The 12,399-nt window shown below is 48.7% G+C and overlaps 1 protein-coding gene across 13 annotated transcripts in view; it reads left to right on the top strand.

Moving 5' to 3' along the window:
- PPFIBP2 (PPFIA binding protein 2) overlaps window positions 1-12,399 on the top strand; it is a 147,980-nt gene that overhangs the window by 110,675 nt on the left and 24,906 nt on the right. For all 13 annotated transcript variants that reach the window (XM_072725705.1, XM_026008332.2, XM_072725707.1 and 10 more), the window contains 5 exons: window positions 2,549-2,641; window positions 6,079-6,190; window positions 8,830-8,891; window positions 10,012-10,087; window positions 11,147-11,250. In XM_072725705.1, coding sequence (XP_072581806.1) covers window positions 2,549-2,641; window positions 6,079-6,190; window positions 8,830-8,891; window positions 10,012-10,087; window positions 11,147-11,250 — 447 coding nt within the window. The remainder of the gene's footprint in view (window positions 1-2,548; window positions 2,642-6,078; window positions 6,191-8,829; window positions 8,892-10,011; window positions 10,088-11,146; window positions 11,251-12,399) is intronic.

The following is a 12,399-nucleotide window of genomic DNA, read 5'->3' as shown; positions in this document are numbered from 1 at the left end:
AGACTCAGGCATTAGGGGAAGTGCTTGGGGGCAGGGGGATTAAGATGAGGGGGAGATTACATTAAATTAAATAAATGATTGAGGGGGAAAAAATTATAAGGGGATAAAAATGAGAGTCCAGGTATAAGTGTGGATTTGGACAGGGAAGTGCTGAGAAGGTGCTGGGCATGCCCCATGTTGAGTGGATCACTGCAGAAAAACCTCTAAAAGAGGCTAAAATTTGCACCAGTGTTTCTAGATGATGATGGGCAACAGACAACCTAGAAAGAGAAAGACGTGCCCCTGACCACATCATGCTCTATGTCTCCTGGTGGTGGCCTCTTAGGCAGGACCAGAAATGTTCTCACAAAACCATCCTGAATCAGCTGCAAGTCCCACCAGGCCTTAAAGTCTAATGTTGCAGGTCATGGATCCAAGGAAATTAGCTTTTTTTTTTTTTTTTTTTTTTCTAAATTTTTTTCTAAAAGGGCATCAACAAATGGTTACCTTAGCTATGAGAAAATCTTTCTGAATTACCCTACAACATTCAAGGATCAGCAGTGTAACTTTTTGGCAAATTGTCTCAGCTCCGGGCCAGTTAAATGATGAATTGAATTTCACATGTTCATTTGTCAGGAAGGAATGCAGACCTACTGCGTGCCAGAGGGAGCAAAACAGACTTGGGGTTAGCCAGACCCCTCACGGAGTTCACAGCGTGGGAGGAGAACTAGCCGTTAGCCATCATATCAGTAAATGTCTGATTGCAAAGGATGTAGGAGAGCCACAGGTGCCCTGTGAGTGTAGCAGGGGGGCCTGATGAAGTGTGAGGGTCGGTGGGAATTAACCCAGCAGACCACTGCAGACAGGAGGGAGCGCTGTGTGTGAAGGCCCGAACTGAGTTGGGAGGAGCCAAGGGATGCCAGGATCAGATGTGTGCTTTAATTACATTGTTCCCCTGGATGCGATGGGGGGGGGGGGGGGGCGGCAGTGGCTTCAAGAAGAGAAGATGAGGGTCATCTGGTTGGCTGGGTGGCTCAGTGGTTGAGAGTCTGCCTTTAGCTCAGGTCGTGATCCCAGTGTCCTGGGATCGAGTCTCCCATCAGGCTCCCTGCATGGAGCCTGCTCCCTCTGCCTGTGTCTCTGCCTCTCCCTCTCTCTCTCTCTGTCTCTCATGAATAAATAAATAAAATCTTAAGAAAAAGGGGGGGGAGGGGTGGCAAGATGACAGAGGAGCAAGCTCTGGAGAGACTGTGCGGGCTGTGGAGACGAACTGCTAGGCCAGAGTAGTGGTGGTGGAGTTGGAGAGAGAGAACTTGATTTCCCTGGAGGTAGAATTAACCAGACTTAGGGATGAACTACATCTGTGGGAGAGAGCGAGGTGCCAAGAATGGACCCCAGGTTTCTGGCACAGGCAAGTAGGTGGATGGAGATGCCATTCTGTGGGACGGGAATGTCTTTTAAAGGGGGAATTAAGTGTTCCACTGGGCCATGGCAGTTGGAGATGCCAGCGTGGAGGTGTTGGGTAGGGAGTCTGTGGGAATCTGGAGTTCAGAAAGCCTGGAAGTGATCACTCTCATGCTAATTTTTCTGATAGGACTCAGGCAGCAGGACCAACTGTCTGTTAAAGGAGCCTTGGTTTGGGACAAGGGTGCTTAGTGGTGTCATCTTTGCTGAAGGGGTAGTTTAGACAGCAAAGGGCCCTGTAGTCAGAAGAAACAATCTGACTTCCAGCTCACCACGGCCAAGTTGTTCAACTCTCCCTTCCTCATTCAGCGACCTTCAGTGGCTCCCTACTGACCAAAGACTGGCACCAGAGCTCCATATATCGCCATCCAAAGCCCTTGCAGTAGGGCCCCACCTTATCTTTCCAGCCTCACCTCCCACTGCCTCCTGCCCTCAGCCCCAGCCCAACAGACTGTCTCCCCGTCTGCCTCTGGGATACCTTCTCCCTCTCTCCTTTCTTTAAGCGGACCCACTCCCCTGCCCTAGAACACTCAGACTGGCTCTACATTTGGCATTTGTTCTCTAGTTTTCTGTCCTGCTGGTTGTCCCTTCTTCTCTAGAGCCTTCCAGGATCACACACCAACCCTCTCCAGGTTCCTAGATCGCTCCCTCCAGCACAGAGAGGTGCTCCCACCTAGCCTGCTTCCTCCTCCTTTGTAATAAGCTGCCTCGCTTTGCACCTCTGTTCCTCTTGCTCCCAAGTCCTATCTGTCCTGCACTCTCCCTCCCCCCCCCCACACACACACTTGTGCACGATCTGGGCACACCCCGCAGGGGATGTGGATTTCAGAAAGGGGCAGGCTAAACAGGTTCTAAAAATAAGAAAATCTTCTCTTCCTGTGCCTGAAACTCCCTGGCTTCTGTTGTCTAATGGCCCAAACAGCTTTTCCCGAAACAGGACCATGTTTAAAGATTCAAGCTGCAGCGTGGAGCATGACGCAGGTGCTCCTGCCCCAGGCGCTCCTGCCCCAGGCATCCTCTGCATGAGCCTAACCAGGGTTGGAGATCCAGGGAACACTGTGCTCTGTAACCATCAGAACCTTGTTTTTCTCCCTCATCCTTCTAGGAGTTACTGCAAGAGCTCAGGCACCTCAAAATCAAGGTGGAAGAGCTGGAGAATGAACGGAATCAGTATGAGTGGAAGCTGAAGGCCACTAAGGTAAGAGGCGGTTCTGACACTTTCGGAGAGTTTGAGGTCTGGTGGCAGGGGTCTGCACTCAAGCCCAGGGTTTGCGGTAGCCTAAGCTGGAAGCACGCAGATTGACCCTACTGTGTGCACACGCAACAGTGCACAGATTGTGCAAGCAGGCAGCTTGGGTCTAAGAAGCCCTCCTCGTAGGGAAAGCCCCCTGAGATGATTCATGCTGGAGTAGCTGAGTCTCCTTCCTCTCTCTGTGTCCCGTAGCACCCCTAGGCTGGCCTGGGACCAGGACGGGGCTGTGAGCAAGGGAGAAGCCTTCGGGCAGATGAACACCAATGTTATACTGGCTGCATCACTTTAAATACAGCAGTCCCTTTATTAAAGGGGACTTTATTAACTGATTATTAATCAGTTTTTAAAATAGGCATGCTTCATTTTTAGCCTTGAATACGTATGGAATATACATATGGAATATACTTATATATACATAATATATACATATTCCATACATGCATAATTTGACTATTGTTTTAACTAAATCATGTTTCTATTGAGCTGGGGAGCTAGGCTGTCCTGGGGTTGGGGGGAAGGAACAACCCCTGGGCAGCATTTCCACTTGAGGGAGCCTCTGAAGGAACATCTGCTATTTCACTAAGGTCTCTGCAGCGCCACCCAGATGTGTTACCAGATTTTCGCTTCTTACTGGAGTTTTTAAGAGTATTTAAGAATTTTCTTAACTTCTAGTTTGTAATTTTATTTTTTCCTCTAGGTTAATTTTTATGATTTATAACAATAATACCCCTTACAGAGAGTTTTCAAACCTTTAAAAAATGAATTCAAATCACTTCTATACCACCCCAGAGCTATATTACTAATATTTCCTTCTAGGAATTTCTCTTTTGAGGTGTGTGTGTGGGGGGGTGTCTCTCTTTCTCTTTCTTAGTTTCTAATGTTGGTAATTTATGTATAATGTATGTCCCTCTATTAAAACTCTGAACATGATATTGATGTAGGTATAACCTGTTGTATAAAGTGATTTTCTTAACCACTTTATGGATGAGGAAGCTGAGGCACAGAGCAGTGAAATAACTCTCCCCAAGATCTTACCAAGTCAGCACTGATCCTGGCAAACCAAACCCACTTATCTCCAGCTCTGTTTTTATCTAAGTGACCCTTGTATGTAGGGTGCTTCACTTACCTGTTCCAGGAGCAGTGGTTTTCTCAAATAGCTCAGAACCTCTGTCACAGTGCCCCACGGCGGCAAATCCTGTCTCGGGGAAGCCTTTGAAGTTGAACATGCCACCTGTTATAAAACCAAATACCTGTTTTTAGATCACTTAAGCTCTTTGCCTTGGCATCTAGGCCTTTGAGATACTACAGGTTATTTAGTAACTATCAGGTGCGAGACACCTCTTGTGTGCCAGAATGCATCAAGCCCTTCGCCCACTTCTTCCTCATTTGATCAATAAAATAGCCTACTGAGGTCTGTTGATTTATTTTCCTCATTTTGGTGGTTAAGAAAACCGAGGCTCAGAGTGGCCAAGGTGAGGTTCAGATCTGGATCTCTGTCATTCCAAAAACCATGCTCTTTTCTCTACAAAATCCTGATTCCCTGCAGTAAAAACCTGCCCCGTTCTTGAAAGTTCTTCCATTTTCTGTGTCAAGCTTGTCCGTCCCTGAAAGCGATTCATTTTCAAGTGCAGCAGCAGTACGGTGTGCTCCCTGGGTTTAACGAGGCTGAGTTCTTGCAGGGAGCTGGGGTGCCCGCCTGCCTGCCAGTCTGCATGCCTTTGCCTCGGACCTCTTGCCGCACAGGTGCAGCCTCAGTGGCCGTGGCAGTAGGGTACTCTATCCTCATGGTCAGGTAGAGAGCTTGTGGGCCATTGTAGACTCTCCAGCTGTGGGGACCGGAACTACGCTAAGCACAACAGAGCTCCTGTCATTTCTGACCCATTCTGTGGAAACTGGCACATGGGAGGTGGGGCCTGGCCACTTAGTCTATAGGATTTTAAATAGATAACCTCACCCAGAGGCAGTCCTTAAGAGAAGAGACCTCCATATGCTGGGTGCTGGGCTCTGCCTCGATAGGCCCACATCACCAACATCTGTCGTGGGTCCCTCAGACAAGCATTGGGCTTCCAGATTCCTAACAGAGGCCAGCTCTCACTCTGACTGCAAAGAAAGGGGAAAATGGTCATGGAAGGTACAAGAAAGATTAAGAGGATATCTTCTAAAAATACTGTGGTCCTTGTAGAAATGAGAGGCGTTTGGACCAAAAGTCTTAAGGCTACGGTTTTCAGAAGCCACCGACATTGTTAGTTGTAAGTCACAGGCAGCGAGGCCCTAAGTGAGCTCTGGAAAGCTGCCGTGTGGCTGTAGGCCTCAACAAGCTGTTTGACGTAGCGGGGCTTGGCTCTCTGGCCTCCATGGATCTATACACCGAGATGGGCTCCATGATAGTGGCCTCCACCTGTGCTATTAACTCAGAAGTAGGCTATAGTAGGTGGCACCTGGCTTTATAGCAGGTGGGGTTGGCAGCCTGGTCACTGAGTGGCTCTGTGCCTTAGACCTCGAAGCCTGCACTCCTGGTGTCTCCCCAGTAGCGACATGCAGGGATATAAAGCCAGTGTGCCCCTTGGGATGGGACCGACACAGTTCTGATCTTCTAATGAGGATGGGAAGATATGGAAATCACACCTACTGTTATGTGTGAAATTTAACAAGCTCTGCTTAGTGGAAATGTGGGCACCTGCCAGTACAACTGTCCGTGTGTGGCTGTGTACCGATGTAAGTATGCAGCTTTGTGGCTGTACTGACATGCTTTATTTACAACAGTGTATCTGCTCAGCACACCTGAATGCTTGTACCTAAGTACATGTTGGGTGAGCGTGCACGGGGCCTGGAGGCTGGGCAGAGGCCGAGGCTATGCATGAAGGCTGGGAGAGTACTTCGAAGGAGGGAGTACTCTTGGCTTACTCTCCGTCTACCAGGAGTGACTTGATTTCCACTATACTTCCTGTATGGGCTAGAAAAATGAAAGATGTGCACACTTGTTACAATGGTGTTTATACGTGCTGTTGCATGAATATCTTGGAAGAAGGAAGGCCACATCCAGAAAGAGAATCTCCATCAGCAGCCCTCCCGTTGTGCACACTTCCAGCTCCTCAGGCCTCAGTGGTGACTGGGCCTCAGGGGGCAGGGTAAGGAAAGAGTCTGGTCAGGTAGGAGGGTGCAGGTGAAGAGCCAAAGCCCTGGGCAGGGCCAGATTGGCCAGGAGGAGCGCCACCTGCTGGGGAGGGCAGTGAACACCTCTGCTCACCTCTGACACCTCTGCTCCTGACTGCCCCACATGCCATGGGACCCAAGCATTGGTCCTGGTCTCTGAATGACTTGAGGTACTTCGTTACAGTCTGGTAGTCCCTCTGAGCCGCTAGGGTCCTCTGTTGCTCTTTCAGGCTGAGGTAGCCCAGCTGCAAGAGCAGGTGGCCCTGAAGGATGCAGAAATTGAGCGTCTGCACAGCCAGCTCTCCCGGACTGCGGCTCTCCACAATGACCATGCGGAGAAAGGTAACTGGTGTGGCTGTGATCGAACATGGTTGGCCCTGGGCTCCGAGCCCTCTCTCGTAAGTGGACGTGTGTGTCCCTGAGTGAGTATGTATATGCCTATGTGAGAGGCATGCCAGTGTGCGCGTATGTCCTGTGTGTGTGCAAACATGCCCAAGTGAATAGATGAGTGTGTGCACGCATGCACGCACATGCTTGAACGGGCCTATAAAGTGCAGCTCTATGGTGGAATCATTGCCATGAACTCCTCCCATGTCCAGAAGACTCTGCTCTGAAGGCTTTCTCAGATGTAGTCTGATCATTAAGCTCTGTACAGCCACCTCTGGAGCTTTTTTTTTCACTTGATTGATAGGACTTATTTTTGTGTCATCCCCATAAGGGAGGCTTTAGTGATTCACTCACTTTATAGATGCTCACCTGATACCCAGACAAGGCCCTGAGGTTACAGAAAAAAATCAGTTATTTCTCATCCTTTAGATCTCAGCTTAAATGTTACCTCTCAGAAAGACTTTTCCTGGCCACTCTACCTCAGTGAGGTGCCCCCAGTCCTATTGTCCTCTATGTCGGCATTCTTCTTGTTTGTGTCCTAGCACTTAAAACTTATCAGGGCTGCGTTTAGGGAGGTCTCTTGGTATAGACTGTTGTCCTCCCTGTAGGGCCAGGGACTGTCTCTGTTCTATTTAAGACCATATCCATAGGGCAGCCCGGGTGGCTCAGCGGTTTAGCGCCGCCTGTAGCCCAGGGCCTGATCCTGAAGACCCAGGATCAAGTCCCGCATCAGGCTCCCTGCATGGAGCCTGCTTCTCCGTCTGCCTGTGTCTCTGCTTCTCTATCTCTCTCTGTGTCTCTCATGAATAAATAAAAATAATAAAAATAAAATCTTTAAAAAAAGACCATATCCATGGAACTTCACATAGCTTTCAGCCATGGTAGGCCCCTAAGAAATACTGAGTAAGTGAAAGGGCAGTGGATTGTCCGTGATAAGTTCAAGTCTGCTGATTCAAAATAGAGGATGAATCCCCAAATCCTCTTATCCACACCTATTTGATATTTACAGCTATTCACCTGGTGTGCAAAATGATCACACACCTTGCGACTTCTCCTACCTGCAGGCTGCAGGGCGGTGCTAGAGGAGGTCCTGTAGCCCTGTGGATTGGCCCCACTGCTGGGTCCCCTCTCAGCCTTAGCAGGGCTTAGCTTGGGTCCCTGGCTGGCGTGCAGAGGCCATGCAGCCCTGAAACAGTGACTTCGGCTGGAGAAGGAGATTGGTGACCCATATATCCATTGCTTCCTCAGCCTTTCTCAGTGTTTTTCCCAGCCTTCCAGCATGTTCCCCACCTGCCAAGGCTCAAGGTGGGGTCTGGGGCCCCCTAAGATATTCTAGACTCTCTGTGATGATTAATCTGCACAGAACACTTCCTGTGCCCTGACTCTAGGCCAGGCAGTCTTCCCCTTCCAACTTTGCTTCTCTCTAGTCTACACCTCTAATCAATCATCAGGTAACTCTTGGAGCTGGTCCTTTGGCCATTTGCTCCTCAGGTTGGGTTCTGCCCAAAGCATTGAGGTTTGCCAGTCTTCGTATGGGGCTTACCACCACCCCCCCCCCAAATGGAGCTGCAGAGCTGATCTTCAGCTGCCAAGAGCCTAAGAGAGTGAGCAGGCACTCTACTTTCCTCTGAAAATGAATTCCTGTGACTATTACCACAAAGCCCATATATTTACTCTTCCTATTCTTATTGCAAGCGAGATGCCTATACCTTGGTTTCCTTGTCTCCTGTACTTTGTTTACAGAATTACCTCTATTCCTTTTGCAGTAATCAGTTCAGGGATGGGGACAGGTCTTTGTTTTGAAGCTCCAATTATGTGACAATCCCTAGACCTAAACATTTAGCAGAATGACCTCCAGCTCCTTTAGGCATCGGCCTTTGACCTGCCCCATCAGGTCAGTTGGGGAAGAAATCAAGAGTCCCTATTAGGTCCAGAGGGAGAGCAGGCCATGGGTTGTCCACAGCAGATTGACACAGGTACCTTGAGCTACAGGGAAATTCTATGGGTTTCTGAAATAAGATAGTTTTCCTTAACTGTAGGGTTTGTTTTAATGTATATATAGATGTGTCTAAACATTTGTTAGTCAATTCTGACTAGAGCATTTTAATTTAAGCCAAGTATCCAGCTCTTTTACATAATCGTTCTTTTTTCATCTTCATTCAGCTGTAGACTTTTTTTTTTTTTTTCCCTTGTTTTAAACTCTCCTTTGTGCAATCCATGGGACACTCTGATTTTCTACAAAACTAGTTAGCAGCCCAGGTGCATACCCACTCAGGTAATAGGCAATAAATGTCTGTATTCTTCTGAGATCTTGGTTCTGAAAGATTTGGGGGTTGTTCTGTGTCACTGTTGAATAAATGGCATTTTGATTTCCCCCCACTAATGTCCATAAAGAGAAGATAAGATACTAGGCTCATTCATTTAGTAATCCAACAAATATTCAATGAGACCAACTATGCCAGACATCATCACAGGCTCTCCAAGAAGTAAAAGAGCCCATGTGTAATGTTCTCACAAGGAAAGTGTCAGCATCTTAGCACGTGGGGATGGCTGTCTGCGTTTCAATAATTCTTCCTACACCTAAATTCTTCTAGACCAAGAAATCCAGCGTCTGAAAATGGGGATGGAAACTTTGCTTGTGGCCAATGAAGATAAGGTAAGCTGATCATCAGGCAGCCCTGTTCTTCCTCTGCTGACATCTCTGGCTGTTCCATCCCTACTGGTCTCTGATATTCTGGGCAGGGCCATGCCCGGCAGGCCAGTGACCCAGGGACATGTCAGGAGAACGGCTGCTGCCTCTTCAAGACTGAGCCTCAGCCACCTGTTTCTTGCTTTGAAGCCTTGGGGACTTTGCCTAACTAAAATCTCCCGACGGCAGATTCAAGTCCTACCTGTTTGTGCTGGTGTGGGGTAAAAAAATACCACCACAGTTATTGCGAGTGTCGTAACTGCTGCTTAGACTCCTGGCAGAACTTGAGACCCGTCCACCCACCTCCTATGCGCACGGTCTGGCGATAGACCCCTCACGAGGACCCTGGGCAGCCTGTGATGTACTTACCCTGCTGCCTTCTGTTCCTCACATCTGGTTCCTGCATGATCCTGGAAAAGCCACCTCTGTAACTGTAGAGCACCCATCTAGGTGCTAACTTGAGCCCCGAAGCTCACAACCCTGCATTTTACAGATGAGGAAACTGAGACTCCAAGTACTCGAGTAGTTTTGCCCAAGGTCAGATAACAGTAGGGAGTGGAGCCAGGGTCACCCCCGAGTCTGTCTAAGGCCAAACTCTGTATGGCCTCCCAAGCCCCCAGACCTTCACTGAAAGAAATGATCTCCTCTGGGAATTTTGTCTGTTGTGCAAGGAATCTCCGACTTCTAAGGGACAGGTGAGATAAACTGGAGATAAACACAACAGCTTTATTTTAATCTTTCTTGGCATGTAGCTCCAAGAGGACAATAGTCAACCAGGAGGCAGATTGCAAAGGATAGGGAGATAGTGAGTTTCCTGCTTCTGGAAATGTGTTAAGCCCCTCGAAGGATTGTTTTATGGCTGGAGACCTGACTCATAGCCTTCAGGTGGAGATAAGAATGTTTGCAGCGCCTAGGGGGCAGACCACTGAGAACCCAGGCTCTGGACACTAGGCTTCCCGTTGAAGCCTCCCTTAGTTCCATGGAGCGTATCTTCTCAGTGTGCCCAGAACATAGTGTGGGCCCCCACAAGAAGTCGTCTGAGGGAACAGTGGTGGTGTTCACATATGGTCTGCTCTCACACTGACAGGACCGTCGGATAGAGGAGCTCACGGGGCTGCTAAACCAGTACCGAAGGGTGAAGGAGATGATGATGGCAACTCAAGGTGAGGGCAAGGAGGATTCTTCATTTTCTCCCAGAAAGGAATTCCATCTACTGCATTAAACCCAGGGGCATTTCACTAGAGACTCCTCTTTATTTGGGGATGATCCTCTGCTGGAGAATGGAGCTGGTTAGACTGTCCTGGACGGTGGGAAATTGGTAGCAGCTATTGATTTCTAGAAACTGTCTAGATTCTAGATTTCTAGAAACATGTCTGATGACAGTCCAGAGCTCCCAGGGACTAAGCAGATTGTCAAGAGAAAGCCATCGATGCGAGCCCTTGGGAATCCCCATCCTTGTAGGTCTCCCATGCGTCTTTCCTGGATACCCCTTAGGGGCAATGAGTGCAGTCAAACCTGAGCCGAAGATCAGTTCAGTACCCCTCACGGGGGATTCGAGCTTGTCCACCTCTTGAGTAATCTAAAAGCTCCCCCAGCAGGTTTCCAGGGCACGTGGGGAGCCTTCTTTGAGTCTCTAGGTGCCTGGGTTCCTGTAGGAAGGCAGAGGGCAGGGAGAGCTGTCGGCGTCTCATGCTTGCCGCCAGGCTGAAGGCACCACGCAGGCAGCATTAGTGCTCATACAAGCCCAGGAGGGCAGATGCCGGGCTGCCTGCCTTAGCCTCCACGACGTTGACCTGGGCTCCTATCACAGCCCCGGGAAAATACCTGCTTCGAAAGAGGGGGCTGCTCTGAGGGTATTCAGAGACCTGTCATTCTAGCTGAGCTTTGGCTGATCCTGCACACGTATCACAGCCCCGTTTTCCTCTGGTCTTTGAGGTCAAGTCAGAGCCTAATTGCCTGGCCAAGGAATGAGGTTTGGGAGGGAAAGTAGAGATTGCCCTCTCTCTGTTCCACCCATGAGCTTTGCCCTTGAGATGACCCTCATGACAGACCTTCTTCAGATGCCCTGAAGAATCTTAGGACTCACACTCCTAACGTACCTTTATATCTTCCTTAGGCTTTCTCCATGAAGGAGAAAGACTGTTAGAATTTTGCATCATTACAGGTTTCTGAACAACTCCCACAGTAGTGACCCCCACCCTCTTCTGCATTCATGCTTCCAGGGCCCTCAGAAAGAACTCTCTCAAGCAATGAAGAAGAACTCGAGGGAAGTTTCAGAAAGTGGAGCACTGCAAATAAAGGCCCCGAAGAATTATTTAAACCAGAGGTGCTGTGTTTCATCCATGATGTGGGGTTTCTGCAGGCCCTAGGAGCTTGTACAGAGCTTGGGAGAGGGTCTAATTAGGTACCTGTCAGGTATAAAGCGTGACAGGTGAGAACCTAAGTGGGTGGAGCGGTCCTCCCAGCCCTTGGGGAGAGCACTGAGGGTGGAGGGCACCCAGGTACAGGCCTGCATTCAGAGTGGGAGGGGTGGCATCATAGAGACTGGACTTGCAAAGACAAAAATTCTCAATCCAGTTCCTTAATGCTTTTCATCTTTCCTATCTGGGAGATAAACAGAGACCCAGGTGGTTTCATTTCATTTCCCCCTGTTTCTCCAGCGTCTATGTTAGTGCCTGGTGCCCAGGAGAACGCAAATATTTGTCGAATGAATGAATGTGTCTTGCTCGTCGAGGGGAATACCTCCAGCTGTTGCAGTGATCCGTTCCTATTTCAGACATCTCCTCCAGCCCCTATAACCAGCAGGAAGATTTTCTTTTCTCTTTTGCTGGTCCTATTACATGAATCTCTCTGCATTTAGACTAGATACAAATGAGCAAGTAAATGCAAAGATCCCTTCTCAGGTGGAAAAGGGGCTTCAGCCCAGGATGTAAAAAGTTCATGAAACTCTAGCATGGCCAAACTGAAGAGGATCTCAGGAGTCTAGCTCAGCTTTTCTGAGGGAGGAGCAAAAGTGTCACCAACTCAAACAAACATTCCAGACTGCTGACAACAATACGGTAGCAATGATTGGCACTCGGTAGCTCTGTGTGGTCACTGTGATGAGCACTGTACATGGCTCTCACCTCATTTCTCCTCACGACACTGTCGGGATTCTTATTTTATTGTGAAGCTGAAGCTCAAAGAGGGTAATGATCTGCTTTTGGTCACACGGTGGGTAGATGGCAGCACCTGGAATTAGACTCCCATCCATCTGACCAAAAAGCCCAGACTTTTGACAACTGTATTATAATACCAGGGTTCTCCCTATAGTAGACTAAAAAGGTACTTACTAGGATCTAGAGAAAAGATCATCTTTGCACTTAGTACTTAATACTGAAAACTTCAAACCGTGTCCTCCGTAGACACCACCAGTACTCATGTTTGGTCCACCTGTAATGCTCTTCCCTTTGAGCCTTTTCACTAAGTGCATTCT

The sequence above is a fragment of the Vulpes vulpes genome, chromosome 11, assembly GCF_048418805.1.
Source record: "Vulpes vulpes isolate BD-2025 chromosome 11, VulVul3, whole genome shotgun sequence".
NCBI classification, from domain to species: domain Eukaryota; kingdom Metazoa; phylum Chordata; class Mammalia; order Carnivora; family Canidae; genus Vulpes; species Vulpes vulpes.
Note: the sequence above shows the minus strand (reverse complement) of the source record. Positions and strands in the feature narration are given on the sequence as shown.